The 19,170-nt window shown below is 30.2% G+C and overlaps 2 protein-coding genes across 5 annotated transcripts in view; both read right to left on the bottom strand.

The window, feature by feature from the left end:
- Positions 1-19,170, bottom strand: part of LOC100575399 — a 149,540-nt gene that overhangs the window by 83,788 nt on the left and 46,582 nt on the right. The window lies entirely within an intron of this gene.
- Positions 1-19,170, bottom strand: part of LOC100167724 (lysine-specific demethylase 3A) — a 65,412-nt gene that overhangs the window by 5,531 nt on the left and 40,711 nt on the right. For 2 of the 4 annotated variants that reach the window (XM_008188375.3, XM_029488950.1), the window contains exons 2-6: positions 17,069-18,210; positions 7,895-8,202; positions 6,373-6,637; positions 2,587-2,805; positions 45-1,943 (exon numbers count right to left, since the gene is read on the bottom strand). In XM_008188375.3, coding sequence (XP_008186597.2) covers positions 45-1,943; positions 2,587-2,805; positions 6,373-6,637; positions 7,895-8,202; positions 17,069-18,070 — 3,693 coding nt within the window. In that variant the 5' untranslated portion in view covers positions 18,071-18,210. The remainder of the gene's footprint in view (positions 1-44; positions 1,944-2,586; positions 2,806-6,372; positions 6,638-7,894; positions 8,203-17,068; positions 18,211-19,170) is intronic. The other 2 variants (XM_029488951.1, XM_029488952.1) reach the window with 2 other exon arrangements.

Raw genomic sequence — 19,170 nt, 5'->3', positions numbered from 1 at the left:
AAATTATGTTCCTTGAGTTTTAAACATAATAGGCATGAACTTACTTCAGTAATATCCAAGAAAGGATCGGGAAACCCAGCATTCATTAATTGCCCAGTTTTGTTTGTGAACAACCGACGAAATGCATAGAACCGACAAAATATGTTATCAATTTCATCTTGCGTCATTAAATCATTTTTCTTATTGTTTATGAATATACGACATTCTCGACATTTATGTATCTTTGGCCCAGCATTTAAACATGGGCCCGATTGAAAAAACCGCACTTCACCGTCATTATTTTTTCCTTTTTTCAAAGGTATACTTACAACAACCTTTGGTTTTCTTCCTCTTTTTTTAGGAATCTTAATCGGTGGAACTTTCTTTTCCGTATCTAAAGGCTTGTCATTGTCTGTTGTGCCTTTATTTTCCGGTGGTATCGCAGGATTAGAAACTTTTCTTTTCTTACACTTTTTGGTCCCACTACCTGATGATGTCGACGGTTCTGAGTACGAAGTACACGGCAAAATTACAGGAGGCAATGTTGCCTCAATATTATCGTCCGACGAGTTTTTGGAAATTTTTCTTTTTTTGGTAATTTCACATTGTAAGACTGGAGGAGTATCGTCCATTTGAGAGAAAGAATGTGATGGATTTTGGTCAATATTGACGCCTGCTTCTTTTAAATCTTCTGCCCATACATGGCGTTGTAACCATGCTTTCTTTAACTTGTGATGATGGGTTTTTATTCCACTAGACATTTCTGTATACGTGGCAGGCATTAGCACTGGAGGAGGTGTAGATGGAGAAGAATCATAGGTAGTCGAGTTGGTGATTGGGATATTTGAAGATGTTGTCACCGAACTTTCTGTTGTAACATTTGTTGATGATGCGGTTTTTGAAATTGATGCAGGAGTAATTGTTGGAATCTCTGTTGAAGCTGTAAACTGGGATATTGAAATGGAAGTTGGAATAATTGTCAAATTAGGTAAAATGGTAGATGAAATGGAAGTTGGGATAGTCTTTGGATCAATTTTTGAAACAGTAGACGGAATGGAAATTGGGACAGTTATCAAATTAGCTGTTGAAATTGTTTTTGGTTTGCTTGTTGGATTACTCGTTGAAACAGTAGACGGCAAAATTATAGAGTTGGTCGATGAGAGTGTTGTCGTTAAGATTGCTGAATTGGTAGTCGAATTGCTTATTAATGTGTTCAATGGTGAGCTCACATTATCGTTAACAGGCAAATACATTTCTAAATAGTTATGTTTTTTAGATTTGACACAAACATTTATATCATTTGTATTTGTGGTATCTTGAGGATCTGGTTTGGCATTTTTGTAGTTAGAATTTAAATATAAAGGAACATCAGTTTCAGGTGTAGCTTTATTACATATCATAACTAGATCTAATGCTTCCGTTTGGAGATCATCAATTGGTACTGCGACAGGTACAAATTTTGGAAGGGCACTAGACATCATTGCATTTAAGTGTGCTGGAGGAGGCGTGTCTAAATCTCTTTGAGCATGATCAGTTTGAGGTGGATATAAAGCATAACGACCATGTGTATTTAACAGAGGCCCAGGATGATGTTGTTCCGGAGAAGAGTTGTGACCTTTTAATTGACTAGTATTCACCGAAGAAGATGATGTCCTGGAGTAATGCATTGGTTTGGCTTGTTTTGGTTCTTTATTATCTAATTTTACAGCGGGAACTGTTAGGATAGTAGGAGTACGATTATACAAATAAGCTTCTGGCGCAGGCATCGATGAGTTTTTGTACGAAGACTCGTTTCTAACTATCACTGATGAATTGGAAGGAGGTGCGTACACATGATTTGTATTCATGTAAGGAGCATACGAGATCATATTATTGTGGTTTCCACCATCGTTGGTATTGTTTAATACATTTTCATGATCGAAATTCGATATAGGAACGGTCCGACTTCTATAGTGCGCTTGCTGCTATGAACATATAAATAATAATAATAGTTAAATAAACATTTCCAAAAATAAAATGTATTATTGATATTTACGTTTTGTGCATATGAAAAATACAAAGTAAATTTTATTTTTTTTTATGAAAACAGACTGCTCGCGTATTATAGTCTATCGATAAAATAAAAAAAAAAATTTATTCTGTTCTGAGAAAAACGGGATTATAATATTAATTTTATATTTTTTTGTTGAAAATGTTCGTGACTATGCATGATTTAAGACTTTAATCACAGATTTCTAGTATACCATAACATAACGTAACTACCTAAATAAATATATAATATACAATATTTATATATTTAAAACTCATAATTCCAATTAATATTTTTTATTATTTGTTCTTAAGCTTCCATGAAAATGCTTATTAACTTATATAATTAACTTTTGAGAACACTTGAAATTTGAAAAATTACAAACACTTAACGAATTGAGATCTTCTCAGAATTGTTTTTTAAATTAGAATTTTCTAATTACAACACACCAAGTTTTTATACTAATTTTCTAACTTTAACATTGTTTGATTGATAATAAATTTGATTTCATAAAAAATATTGTTTAACTAAAAAATACATTTTTAACTATCCTTTAGTCTATTTAAATGTATACTTACGGTTGAAGGTCTAGAAGATGATGGACCAACCGGTGTTGATCTGGTCGGCGCATATTTATTTTTATTTTCTTTCCAATCATCGACTCCTCGATGATTGGTGGTTTGATTTGCCCCATTTAGAGATGTATGTCTTTGCTTAGATGTATCTTGAGTCTTAGATCCTTGACTTGGGTACACATTTTTCGGTGGAGAAGGCAAATTTGATATCCAATTGGTTCTCTGATAAAAATAATATTTAAATAAAGTTATATTTTATATAGGAACTTTTTTCAAACATAATTTATATATTTTGAGAAACGATAGGGGCTGCATGATTGGATTCAGATTGAATACATATTTATTTTATATACATTTGACTAATTTAAAGAGAACAATGCAAACATCCCCTCATACATTTAAGAATGCAATATAGAATTTAGATGAATCACATTACTGTCAATAAATTATAGGGTCGATTGGGTAATATTTGATATGGATGTCTCTTCAAATACAATAAATATAGCTGTAAACATAGCAAACCTTTATGTTATTATATTCAATAATAATATTTACGTACACACACATACACACACACGCATATATATATATATATACATATATGTATATTATAATTATATACATGGGTTTTTTTGACCCTGCTCATATTTATGTTTGTTTCTAAAATCATTATTGGGAATAATGTAAGTACACTATTATTAAGGTATTATGTATTTATTAGGTACCTATAATTTAAAACGTACAATAAAAGTAAAAATAAATAATGACGAGCGTATAACTAATTATTTAATTTCATACTGAATATGACATTTATTTTTCAATAAAGATTAAAATATATGTTTCTTTTAAGACGATCTTCTTTTATACGTTCTCTTGTAAAGATAAAACTAATTATCTAATACAAATAAAATAAAATACAATGAGCACTTTGTTATTAAATAGAATATCTGCTGTAAACTGTAATGTTTTTTTTGAGCTGTGTAATTTAATCAGACTGTTTTTTTCACGATAAATTATTGATGGGATATGTATTTTTAAGAACAAGACTTAATAATTGATAAAGTTGATACTATCAACTTTATCAATGATTAGAGAAAAAAATATTTATTTAATATACATATTGTTAATTTTTCAAAACTTGTGTTACTGTAACAATTTTTAGTTTTCTATTAAACGTTTATGCTAAAAATCCATTGCTACATTAATTTTCGTGAGATTTGTATTTCAGATTAGGGATGCAGAACACGTTGATGGGCAGTACTGCTATAGCAGTAATGTTAAAAGTTGATGTCGTGGGGCATTTTTAAATATAACTGCTATAGCAGTATCATAAAAACCTTCCAAAAATTGTCATTACTGCTATAGCAGTGATATTTTCAATGGTGTCTTATGAGGGGATAGATTGTTGTGTCCCCCGACATCTTAGCGGACAATTTTGCACTGCCCTACAGCATAAAACCCTACAGCAGTACTAAAAGCATTACTGCTATAGCAGTAATGAAAATTGGCGTTTTAAGGATGGTTTTTTTTCGACGGCGGCCACGAGACTGTCCATCAACGTGTTAAAAATAATATAACTACCACTAGTAGTTTCATCGACAAAAAACTTAATACGATTTGTGAACCTATAAATATTATATTGCAAGGTATCCAATTATCTGTTGTATATTTATCGCATGGAAAAGAAAGGTGTATTAGTAAATTATCTTTATTTAGTAATTTGTGCGATATTTAAAGAGGATTAAGTCCTATCTAAAAAAACATTATAATACAAGTAAATATATTTTTTTCACATTTGTTATTGAGATATAATTATTAATAAGTATAATATATTCTAGTTATTAAAACAGACTAAATGGGTAGGCCTTATTAGCATGTTAACGATCACTCATAATAACACCAAACGAAGTAACGTATATGAGCTTTAAGTCTCAAAAAAAGAAGACTTGATTTTGTGTTATAGATATTATACCTACGTCAAATTGTAAATATTTATTTTTGCATAATATTATGGATAATATAATAATAAAAATATTGCTTAAATACCACATATATTTGTAATAGAAATTTTATCTTAACAAAACATTTAATCACAAGTAAAATACTATTATGTTATATAATATTAGAATTTTGGTAACGTGTTTTGTATTTATGTTGCTAAAAAGTTAATATAATTTAAGGTAACGTGGAGGAAGTTAGTCGCTACTGGATAAAACCATATCGCCCAACTCAAGACAAAACCTAAATACACCACTGGTTTAATGAATTTGGGAATAGATGGTTTCAAAATGCCAACTATTTCAATTGCAATATTCATGTAAGTAATAAAGGTATATTTAGATATTATAAAAATTACCTTATATGATATAAGACAAAACATTTTTCAGATAATATTTACATTATATTACCCATAAGGATTCATTTGTGACTATTATTGATATTTTAATGTATATTATCTACATAACGCGTTTAAAACATGTAATGCTAGGTTGACCATGAGCTAAATACCTTTTGTATTTTAGACTTTTGACAAATAACGGTATTTTGATTACATTTGTCGATAATATCAGAAAAGATCCCCAGGGCGGTTATCATGCTATAAGATATTAGTATCATATTTCCGAATTTTACATAAACGATCACATATTATAAAGTACCAATATGTCAAAAATAATAGAAAAATACGGTATCTATTTAAAGAAAAACAAATGTAAAAACCATTTTCTTTGATTTATATGGAAGATTCATGGTATTTTAAGATATTTATACGATATAAGTGTACGAAAAGTATATAAGTACCTATATAAGAGATGTACAGCTTGTACTCGTATGACATTTTAGCGATAAGTTTTAGTTTGATTTTATTGTAGAGGGTTATTTTTAAGACGAGGATATTTGTTGAACAACAACGAGCAGTAATTAAGAGGACCTGCCTATATTGTCTCCGTCTTACAAACGTACAGCAATACAACTTAGCACATAATATATATTATATGTTCAGTAGTTCCAATTTTGTGAAGTAAGCATTAATAACGAAGTATTTTATGAAACTTCTGGGTAAAAATATTATTTGTCTTTTGGTCATAAGGTTTCTACGATACTTTAATTTTTAAGGGAGTTATGAGAATTTTTAATATATTTTTTCCTACTAATGACTTGATTAAAAATTTAAATACCATAAAAAACGAGTGATAAACGCATATTATAATGTTTTTACCATTAAGTTTCGTAATATATCGATTTACTCTACTTCTAAAAGAGACCTCTTAAACATAAGCAATACAAAAAAATAAACATTAGTACCTATATTACATATTATTTATTTCTTAATTTTCATATTAGCTACACATAATATTCAAAATTTGTAGTAACCAGTGAAAGACATTGCAATTGTCAGTGGTACAAATTATTATTTTACTTATAAAAGTATAAACAATCAAAATTTTTTTATTATTAGCAAAATATTTTTGTACGCTAGTATTTTTCGTTATGTTTGCAAGATTAGGTTTTAGATAATTTATTAAGACACTGTAGTGAGTGGTGGATGAAAAGTATAAACCAATACATATTTCTGCTGCTTTTGTTTAATTCGACGTAAGTTTGAAGTAAAACAAAAAAAAAAAAAATAATGAAAAATGTATAGCTTTTTGCATTATAAACGAAGCAACTTTATACATTGGTCTTAAAATACAATCTTCGGGGAATTAATAATGTGTTGCAAAAGTATAACAATATAAACACTAAAGAAATTATAAGAAAAAATGAAGGGTAATTAATCGAAACTCTTACCCTTTGTTGCTGAGCAAGTTTCAGACTCTCCTCGAAATGCTGATGGACAGCTGCCTCGGCTTGTTGCTTTTCGGTATGTTCGCGATTGCCTCTCTGGTGACGGTTTACCAGCCGTTCGATTTCCACCTGCCCGTACTCGTTATTCGAAACGTTCTCGATGGGCACACCTCCGCTCCTGTTTTTGCCACCCCCGGCAGGGCCTTGTGCGTACGGCGGCTGTTTGGCTCTTTTCGTTTCTTTGTAAACGTCCTTTTCCGCATTTCCTCTGCGGCGAAAAATAAAGAAAACGATGCATGATAGACAACATAATATAATCTTGCAGACAAGCTCGTTATTCGAAAATCTGAACATGGTATGTCTCGGTTTTTACGTCGTAGGTAAATGTGCGATATATTTTATTTGAGACGACAATTATTATAACTGACAACTATACAGCGATATTATAATATATTTGTCAGTTTGTCATGTGTACATTTCAGTGTTTGCAAACTTCTCTAAGAAAACCTATTCACGTTTGTCAACTTTACAAAATATGAATTCGATCAACCACCCGTGATCGTTTTATTTCATTCTAGAGTTGTAAGTTAATAGGTAGGTATTTTTAAGCTAAGTATTTTATAAGCTGAAAAGACTATTGTTTCTCTAATTACATAAAAAAAACAATGATAACAATATCAAGATTAGGATATTCATCGAAAGGTTTTGAAATATTTTATACGCCGTTATCGTTCATTAAAAAATAAACTAAATATTTTCCAAACATTGAAACAAAAGCAATATAATATGTGATAACGAGCCAAGATGTAGAACATAAAATTATAGAAGTATGATAGTATCGCAGTAATATTGTTTATGTATTTTGGAATAAATATAAAAAATATAATGCACAAACTATACGTCAACCACAATTCAATAATAATCAAAACATTTTTGAATTATAATGCAATAAAATTGGATTTTACAATGACTTGTCCATCTCTGTAATACAAAATAATCAAAGACAGTAAAGTTAAAGAAAATAATTAACTTGAGATACCTAGTTAAGTTAAGTCAACGTTAAGAATGTATAAGTTAATAGTTTAACTATTAGTTAAATATTCAACTTTAAAATTTCAAAGATGTAATAATATAAAGAAAAATATTAATTTAATTCAGTCAAGTTTTTTTTAATTACTATAAGGGTCACAATACTCACGAATATAGTGATTATGGAACTTTCAATATTTTAGAATACCGAACAAGTGTTCGATTAAAAATGCATCCAATCCCACCTTATAAGGTACACGTTTGTAACAACTAAATTACTATCTACGAATATATTTTATTTCGTTATTTATACCTATCTAAAATCATTGATTGTGGAGTGATTAAACAAAAAAAATTATCAAAGAATACGTTTTAACTAGTTATAGAATATATTATTATGTGATAAGTATAAACATGATTTTAACTTAGGTAACATATTATTTTTTGAAATTAATTAGAAAAATTAACTTTTCAATTATTTAACGTTAGGTTGTACCTGCTATTTAGTTGCTGCTGTTCGTTGGGGCGATGATGGTGGTAATAGCTATTGGCCGCCGTCGAATTATTGTTGCCGTTTGCCACGGGAACGGTAGGCGGTTTCCACAGCATTCCTCCGGCTGCGCCCATGGTCGGCTGCATCGCAGACGGCGCTGGAGTCTGAGGCGGCATCGCTGGCGGAGGCCCGACAGACGGTGGGTGGAAAGGCTGATAGGGCATCATCATCTGTGGCATTTGCGCCGTGTTCGACATGAAAAGGCTCTGATGCTGAACGCTGTCCACGTGTCTTATGGGACCGTTCGACGACTGGAAAACGCGATATAACAGTGAGTTGGTGGTAAACAACAGCACATGCATTATGTATTATTATTCAATTATTTTACACAAACGATGCGGCAGCAGTACCTGTGAGCACCCCGCAAGATGAGAACGTAATGTTCAGTTTTGTTTGGGCGACCCACAGACACGGATAATAATTAATAACATAATAATATAATACGACCCGTTGACTATCGCATGATTATGAACTATCATCGTGACGATTATTATCGATTTTACCTACAAGAGCTCGAGCGTGGATATATATAAACCAGGTATAATGTTTAATACAAGTACAGATGTGAACCTATACGTGTAAATAAATTCCAATAGAATAATATAAAACAAAATATAGATATTGTGAAAGGTTTTCGACTGTAAAGCCGGATACCCACAGAGACGATACATTTATAAAAACGATTTAGATTGTCCCAATTGTGATGGGAAAGTTGAGATTTTGTTTTGTTTACTATTTTACCATTATATGTGTACCCGGGGCATAATTTAGCTTATAAAATCAAACGCGCATAAGACGAAGATTATTCAAACACAAAGCAGTTTAATAATAATTATAATGTACCAAAATACTAGGATTCAGCTTCAAACATTAAGTCACCGTTCGATGATCGTCGGCCGTCGATAGATATTAAATTGATCGTGATGGAAGTTTTATGATTGAAAAATGCTCATGTGCAGTGAGACGGATAATTATCCGTACAAATATATGCAAATGTCAATCAGCGTTGTGCAACCAGAGGTATTTCAGTAACATAAAACGTGCAAAAATAATAATATTTAGGCTTAGAAATATTAACAACATATTTTCATACAATAAACATGCGCTAATAACAATTCTATATAAAAGTAAATCTATTTAGTGTAAATTCTTAATATGAATATTGTTATTAATATGATGTGTTTTGGCATTAGTGTAGCAGGTAATACTGATATATGTACCTTGTAATTCCACTGCAACAGGTGATCTATTAAATTGTATAAATAAACCTAATGGTTGCCTACAAACTTTTCCTCTGTACAGTGACAGTTAAGTCAACAAAGTGCACTTTTACTCTTGTATTATGTTTGTGTTTATTATTTATTACTTATTAGTTATCCATTATAGTTATTACATAATAATATAAAATACACGGGATTTACGCAGAATGTCTATAATTCTATACCTAAATGATCATTATCATGAAATTACACCGAATTCTGATAGTATATGTTACCTGTGAAATATAAGTTTAATATTAAAATATATAGTTGCACTGGTCGTCAATGACAAGAAACAGTATATTTCAATGAGTTAAAATTTGACAATTTGATTTATTTTTACAATCCTTATTAACTAATGAAAAATAAATGTTAATAATAATTTGTACATATTCAAATTTGGTAGATTACCTTGACATCGTCCAGCTGTAGATCAAATGCTGGTATTTTTTTTGAAAAATAATATACCAAAACAAATACGAAGCTCTATATTATGTTATTAGAAAAAAAATAACCTAAATAAATTTACATTATACTATACCCAAGGGCGTTTGGTAATGATGTGGATCCGATCGGACATAGATTTTATAGACACTGTAGACAGGTACTGGGACAGAAAGATAGGCTACTTATTATGCGCGGAAAATATATTTCCTTTATAAATAATTTACCGATAAATCACACGGGGGCAAAATAATAAAACATTTCGTGGGTTTTGTTAAATTCTCCAAACGCTACCCGTCGCACAACAATACAATGCGTCATTATTTACGTGGCACGTAACGCGTAATATAAAATTAAGATGATGATGATCGCAGCTGTGTGTGTATATAACACCTATACGATGAAACGTAATATTGATGCAATTATTATGTTTAATAATGTAATATTATGGACGTGACGTGCGATAAAACGTTTCCCTGTGCGACCTACTGTTGTTAAGTATTATTATTGTAGAGGGTTGCATCTCGGGCCCCACACAGACTTATCGCGACACCGGCGAGGTATTCCGTTTACGACCCGACGAGAGTTTACCTATGACAAACCGGCGAGGTACCTATATATAATATTTGTTTTCTGTTGTTATTATTATAATAATAATCATTATCATCACTGCCCGAGTATGGATGCTATTATTATTTTTTCTCACCAAAACAAACATCGATAATAACGCCGTGTCCTACGTGAATCCGACAAGTGCGACGGAACAGCATGATCAGAAAGAAATGATAATGTTATCTTATTGTATAAGAATGATATTGTTATCATAATGAACTTTTAATGCGCGTATAATGTACTACCTATACGTCCTACATACTACTTAAGACAAGTCTTATGTCGCATTATTATATAATGAGCTTTAATCGATATTTTTCTCGACAGTTTAAAGCCGGTTTATTTGATTATAATATTTTGACAAACACGAATTTCCCACGGAATTGGTTTTAATAATAATATTATTGAACGATAAATTAAAAACATTTTATTTAATATTCTCGATTGAAGCTCTTAAAGTTTTAAAGGAATAACGGCTTTTATAAATATATAATATACTTACAAACTGTAAAACGGGTGAGGACCTATAACTAATAATAATGGTTTAGTTCATAAAAATGTTGTAAATAATGTTCGGAGATAATAATAATAATATATAATATGTACCTAATATATTATTTATTCATTTTATTTTCCCGTTTATAGCAAAATATAAAAAGTCAGACAAATATTTGAAATCAATAAAAATGTAGGTACTTAGGTTTGTATAAATATTAAACTTTGTAATAAAAAAAAAAACTCGTAAAATATATAATTTCATAAGCACATATTATTATATTATATAATGTTATATACCTATATGAAATATCATAATAATATAACATAATAATCTGCTAAAAGTAAATACTAAAATACCTATCATAATTTGTTGAAGAGTCGAAGAGTCGAAGATTTATAGGGTTTGTGTTCGTTTATTTCTATATTATGTTATCTATTTGTAAGTATTTATACTGTTGAAATGGAAATAATAATTTATTATTGAAAAGTAAACAGTTGATTTGACATCGAGACTCGTAGCGTAATCAAATTATTTAACGCAGAAAAAAATCGTTCTATTAAATTTTATTTCGTCTAAATTCCATTAAATCCATTTTATTTATATGTACATATAAATGTTATAGTGCTAACTCTACTCCGGATTAAAGCGACGAAATAAAAATGACAAATTGAGACATTTCAATCTTAATAAAAGAGGGCATTAAATATAATATTATATAATATGGAATTTTTGACATTCGGTTTATCGTGGACTTAGTGAATTAAAATCAAACCAGAAGATTCAATTATTATCATTTACTACTGCACAAATAAAAATGATCTTATTTATACGTTTTTTGTTTTTAATATTTGATATTGGTTCACTAAAAGCAATAACAAATTAGCAAAAGTATAATTTAGCACGTTCCCATTTATGTGAATTAAAAAGAAAATATATCTCATAAAAACCTCAAGAGTTGAGTAATAATTTGCAGCCTTAATGCACAGAAACCATTAATTATCTTTAACGAGGTGATAAAATATTAATTTTATTCCTTTTGGGGAAAGCTTTGATGAAAATTTAATTATTTTTAAATTTTACCTTTATATACTACCTATATAATTTCCAAAATATTATATTTCAACATGAAACTTAAGTTAAAATATCTTCTGAACTACGTGTATGCTCAGTGCTCACATAAACTTGTATTTTGGTTATCATTTATTATTATCATGTATTATAAAAGTGTATCTATAATTTAATCTTATTTATTCATTATTAATTTTGGATTACAAAATACAAATATATTACACATTATAGTTATTAACACATAAATTATAATATATTTATTCTTTTGTATCTAATAAATTTAATTCTATTTTTAATGTATTTTTTATATTAAAAAAAACCTGTACTTTAAAAATAGGGTAAATTACCATTTAAAAAAAAAAAATAATAATAATAAGCATTTTTTTTATCTCAATTCATTGAATATATTATATTGTATACCTCTTATGATAAAGTATTTTATAAATTAATTCATGGATGTACAATGCTATACAAAACTTATGGTTATAGTTTAAAAGAAGTTTTCCATCCACAATAAATTGTAGTGTAATAACAACTACTTGCAGCACAACTCAAACACAACGAACTAACCTGACTCCAACTGGTAAAATCTTCTTTATTTAAAAACAAACTTTAATAAACTGTATATATTAATATTATTTCTAAAAACAGCAACTATTTTAAATATCAAATTTATTGCTTTATAACAAAATATTATTCTTTGTATTTTACTTTGAACTTTGCAGTTAAACGAGAATACATTTCTCGAACTTACATAATATATTTATCATTGAAAAAATATTGATATTGAAATTAACATATTGATTTATTAAAACCTTCGAGGAAAATTGAATAGTAACAAGTAATAATGCCTACTATTTACCAAATAAATAAATAAAATAAGTAAATTTACAAATAAAAGTCATGATATCGATATAATATATTTACAGCCATAATAATTAAGAGTGTGTTTTGTAGTATACGAGTATATGTAATTATATGTATAAACTATATATATATTTATTAATATGTATTAATAAGTTATTTTGTTTTATAATTTTATTATAGTTATAAAAGTAACTTAAATAATGGACTTAGGACGTTCGATAAACGGAACGAAACTATAAATATTACTACACATAGGTATATTAGGTACCTATTTATAATATTATTATCGTTTGTAAATAGTTAGAATGATACTTTAAGCTGCTGTTCATTAATTATTTATGATATCCTATAAATTTAAAATGATTTGGTTTTTTCGAACAAAATGGCCAAAAAAATAAAATTATGTTCTCAAAACCTAACCAAAAAATATAAAATATGAAAGATGAAAGTAGAAAATTAATTTATATCTCACAAATAATTAAATGTTAATTAATTGTTAAACAACACACATTAATTATACATGCATACATTATTAGAAATACATGTCTTTGATTAATTATTATCCATCAAGTGTTAAAATAATATTTTATAAAACTATCATTAATATGATGCAACTATATTTTTCCATATTATGTTAATTTAGTTGTAGTGATATTTTAGAGTTGATGATAAATAGGAAATTACAGCAAACAAACAAGCTCTATTTGAGTTGTCTCGTAAAATGAGACAAACACAAATGGAATATAATATTATAGAGGACCTACAAACATATTTTAATTATTTTTAGTCATATAGTAACGTTTAAATATTTAATTCATAAGACCACATTTCGAAAGAGATGTCCGTTCTTCTAAACACGCAATATTAATATATATTAAATTTTTTCGTGCATGACACAGTGGTTGGTTATTATCTGGAAATATCGAAACGGACGAGAGTAAAATAAACCATTAAACCTGCTAAAAATATTGAATCTATTGCTTACGGAACAATAAACACATAAATAAATATATATATATAGGTATAAAGTTCACGAACGTATTATCTATAATAGAGGTCGTTTACGTGTTATAAAATGGATTTTATGCGGGAAAAAAAGCCTTTTGACTAATAAACTTCAATAGCCATTTCTATATTTTACATCGATATCTTACAATATTATGTATGTACTTATAATTTATTCGTGCAAAGCAAATTACCAACCGTCGTACATATTATATAATTTATTATTTGAACGTTTACATTGTATTATAACATAATATAATATTATTATATAGCCATAGGTAGGTTTTCTTTGAGTTTCGAGATATTTGGTATTTTTGTATTTGGTATTTGTTATCCCCCCCGCAACTGCGAAATGTATTAAATGTACACCAGGTATATCGTTCGTGGGTAGTCACATTAATTTTAAAATTTTCAATTATTCAAGATCAATACGTCTCTGTATCTTGGTTTATTGGAATATTATTACACGGAACTCAAGTAGGTATGCGAAAATACAAAATATATTGTTATATTTGTAGAAGATATATTACATATATAAGATATATTTATAGCAAAGATAAAAATAATCTGAAGTTTAAATGTTGAGTGTATTGTATTTATGAATTATATTGTAATTATTGTATTTTATTATATTATTAACGTGTAGCAGGTGTGTATTGCTAAAAAACTAAAAAAAAAACTTAATAACTTTTCAGCCCAAATGTATGTGTCAATACCGTATAAGGCGTACCTAACTGTCTTCAAACGTTATTGTAAAATATTGTTAAAATTAATTTTAATTATGAGTTAGGTATTCACCGTAATATTTAAAATAGTGGTATTCCAATTTTAGTTTTTATAACGAAAACATATTATATACCATGACTAAATAAACAGACATGATCACTAAAAAACCAATTTTTCCTATCACAGCGCATTTTCCCCAGACATGGCAGAAACAGTATAATTTCTATATAATTGTAATGTGAAGAACATTTTTTTCTATGATATTAGTGTTTCTTCCAAGTCTGGGGAAGTATAATATATGTATAAAATATGCGTGCAGTAATCTAGCGATCGTGCCAGTTTATTTAGTCATGTTATATACTATCGATAAAAAAAATAATACGTTAATGAAATATCTAACAACGGTCAAGAAATTAAATAAGGATCGCTCTAGAAAATTGTTTAATTTTTTTTATATATATTATTCGTGTTAAATTATAGAATATATTAATTATTATTTTTACTACAATTATCAATTGTAAGGAATGATTAATTGTTATTATTATTATTATTATTTACTTTTGTTTGAAAGTTTTGTTAAGGTACATAAAAAAATGTCTGAGCAAGATTGACAGTCGCCTGGTAGTGCGATAACAAGTACCATTATTAATATTATTGAAGAAAACGTCTCATACGAAACCGCTGTTATTAGTTATTACATACAATGTTGTGTAGAGAAAAAACCATATATTATACCAATTATAAATCGATAATAATAAAAAAAAAAAATTCTATTACGTAGCTGGATATATACAATCAGCTACTATAGGTCAACTATACAAAGTGTTTGGTGAGGAAAAAAAAGAATGGAATGTGTTTCTTCGTTTCGAGATTACTGTGTGTTAGTAATAAATAATAATTCGTATCAGAAAAATATTGAATATGATTAACATGTGCCAGACAAAAGTCGCCTGTACAGAAAAATAACAAACTTAGAAATGACTGCAGTGACGTCAAAGTTTTCCGTCGACTAAAATAACAATATATATTATTATATCGTACAACATAATACTTTAGTAGCGCGCAACTTATTATGTGCAAAGAAAATTATGTAAAATGTAATTTAATTGGCTTGTTGTTTAGAAAATGTTTTATCATCATTAAGCGTTCCGCGTCTTGCGTACTTCGAAAAAAATTAATAATATTGCAAAAGTGAAGCACATAATATTTATTACATTATTTGGTAAATGTTGTAGCACTTTTAATTTTACATCGAAATCCGTAAATAAAATATTAAGTAGCTAGCCTACTTATTTATGCAAAAAACGAGCCACACGAATCGAAACTCGATTGTGCGCATCGCGGAGTGTGTCAAATTCACAAGTATAATTCCTGCCAGTGCGATGTCCTCTTAATGATCGTGCACGATAAGCTTAAATGATCTATCCAATTATTCATTGCCTACGGCCGAAACGAGTACTCCCCTCTTCGGATTGTGTAGTATCACGTCACCCTTCAGCAATATATTTTTCGGTCGGCGAATTTCGGTTCGCATATTACTGCAGATATAATATATTTGAATAATTGTAAACGCACGATATTACTAGACCTATTTTCACGTTTCTACGAATCGTAAAATTTCTAGGTTAAAATAATATGTGCGAAAACATTTTAATTTTTAAACGATTTAGAAGCTATCTAGGTAGGTACACAATACGATATAATTTTAAAAACTTTTTGACAATTTACTTAAAGTAATTACATATTTAGTGTGCGATAAATAGTAATTATATAGGATTTCACTTGTGTGAATTTCAATAAAAATTTGATTGTTAATATCCAAGTTCAAATGGAAAAAAAAAAGTCAAAAAATCAACAGCATTTGCGGATGCGTCAATAAGGTGTACCTGTATAATTTCTTGAATTCATATAACCGTATTCAATGACAGTTCACGATTGTATGGTTCATTATTTAGCCGTTTCGAAGCAATCAAAACACGTTTAAGTCATTTAACCTATACAGCTATACCTAAATAGTGCAACATTTCGATTTACATACCAATTTAACATTTCAAAACTGTAATTAATAGTTTACAAGACATTAAGTCGTTTTGTCGGTTTCATATAAATGCAGTAAAATATGTAAATTTAATCATTTATTTTTTTATTATAATTTATATTTTATATATTATTATTATTATTATTATTATACAAAATTTATTATGTATAATTTGATGCGAATACCGAAACGATTTTGAAATGTATTATGAACCCCAGATTCAAAACATAATAACGCACTATGACGGTTTTTACACATTGTACCACTTTACATCATTTGCAGTTATGAATTAAATTTTAAAAATGTAGTCTTTCACTAACGCTTTTTGTTTTGAAAAAAATACGTTTACCAGGGAAAACAGTTTTCAAAATGTAGCTGCAATAAGGTATAAAAACAAATTTTTGTCTTCGATTGTCGTCGGTTTGTGTAAGCTCTTGGCATTCTAATGGTTTGAATGCAATTTTTGGTGCATTTTAATGAAAACACAAATCACATCCCTACTTACATATAGAGATCATGCGACATAAAACCACACACAAGCGCACGCCATCACACCATCACACAAGCACTCAAACACAAACACACAAACACACACGTACCTGCAACATGTGAGGGTCTCTCCAGACGGGTATATTGTTGTACGTAGACGGCGGCGTCTGATGTTGTTCGTTGGGCGGCGATGCGGCGGCCGCGTGGTCATCGATACCGCTGAATGCGCTCGAGTGGGACCCAGACCGTTCGTCGCCCGAGTTCAGCGTGCGCGACGAACTGAGACCTGAGTCAGACCGGTCGGCGGCCTCAGCGTACGGCGCGGGCGCGGCCACGGTGGCTGTGGCGTGCAGCGCGGTGTTGGACAAGGACCTCTGAAGCTTTGACTGAAACGGTGTCGAGCTGACGGCGGTTGCGGTAGCCGCAGTAGTGATGGCCACAGCGGCCGCAGGGTTGACAGATGCGGCGCTGTTAGCCACTACGGCCGGATACTGATGACGGTTACGATACTGTTGATATTTTTGCTGTTGATGTTGCTGTTGTTGCTGTTGCTGTTTTTGTTGTTGCTGTTGCTGCTGCTGCTGCTGCATTTGATGGTGGCGCAACTGATTATGTCGTTGTTGTTGCTGTTGCTGATGTTGTTGCTGTTGCTGCTGTTGCTGATGTTGTTGCTGTTGCTGATGTTGTTGCTGTTGCTGATGTTGTTGCTGTTGCTGATGATGCTGCTGTTGCTGCTGATGCTGCTGTTGATGATGCTGTTGCTGCTGCTGTTGATGGTGGAGTTGTTGCTGCTGCTGATGTTGATTATGTAGTTGTTGCGGCTGTTGCTGATGCCGTTGTTGTTGCTGCAGCTGTTGTTGATGATGTTGAAGATTCTGTTGCTGTTGCATTTGTAGATGTTGTTGCATTTGTTGTTGTTGTTGCATTTGTTGTTGTTGTTGCTGCATTTGTTGTTTTTGTTGTTGTTGTTGTTGGTGGTGTTGTTGCTGTTGAAAATGGTGCAACGGCGGTGGCGGCGGTGGCGGTATCCTTTTAATTTTGTCACCGTTAGTGGAGCCTTCGTCTGTACCGCCACCACTTGTGCCCCTAACGCCGCCCAAATGTTCTTCCATGTAACTCGGCTGTGTCCAGTGACCCTTTCCATAAGCATTATCGACGGGACCTACCCACGCCAAAGGTTGTCCGTGCCCTGACGTCTTTGCACGATTCGTCTACACTTTGCCCTAGCCGAATTTGCCGATGGCACGACTCACTGCAAACAACATCACACCACATCGATATTCAATTACATACATTTGTCTCAAAATATTGTATAATATTGCAAGTACGTTATATGACGCTGAGTATAACGCGTTATATTAAGTACATATTCTAATCCAGATATTAATTAATGATACGCGATAATAGTTAGGTTCTAGTCGGCCATCGAAACGTATACCTACACTTTAGGTATACACATTATCTAAGTAGGCCACCAAACCCACCCATGGTACTTAAATATTATATACATTTTAATCGGATAAAAATATAAACACATATTTTCCATTCGTTCGCATCTCGGTCAAAGTATTATATTATATTATAGATCTTTTGGGACCTTTCTATACATTTTGAAGTCCCGTTAGTTTTTAATTAAAAATCCGGTTTTAGTCCTTTTAGCGGACCTTCCACGTATGAGTTTCATCCAAAGAGTTATTAACTCTATATAGTAGATCCAAAATAATACTTAATATATATATATATATACCTATATTATACGAATAAACCTTTTAAAGTATTAAATTACAGTTCATATAGAATTCTTCATAATTTAATACCCACACGATGACATGCGACCATAAAGTGTATACCACGGGCCCGAAATTATTATTATACTGTTACTATTAATATTATTATTATTATGATTATTACGAAAGATATTCGTCTGCAAGCGCTAATACTCCAATAAAATCATACAAAAATATGTACTTAAATGATTTTGACGCCCTCATACAATTTTTTTTTTTAAAGGTTTCCGAGACAAAAACGAGCATCAAATAGTAATAAGTAAATACAATGTGAATTGGATCGTAATCAGTGGCGCAATTAGGAAAAATGTTTAGGGGAGGCTCAAGCCCCAACAATTTTTTTTTAAATTATAATTTATAGGTACATACTTTTAAGACTGGTATACTATTATTTTTTGAGGGGGCTTTGAGTGATTTTGGGGGGG

The sequence above is a fragment of the Acyrthosiphon pisum genome, chromosome X (genome assembly GCF_005508785.2).
Source record: "Acyrthosiphon pisum isolate AL4f chromosome X, pea_aphid_22Mar2018_4r6ur, whole genome shotgun sequence".
Taxonomy (NCBI): domain Eukaryota; kingdom Metazoa; phylum Arthropoda; class Insecta; order Hemiptera; family Aphididae; genus Acyrthosiphon; species Acyrthosiphon pisum.
This window is presented reverse-complemented; position numbering and strand designations above follow the sequence as displayed.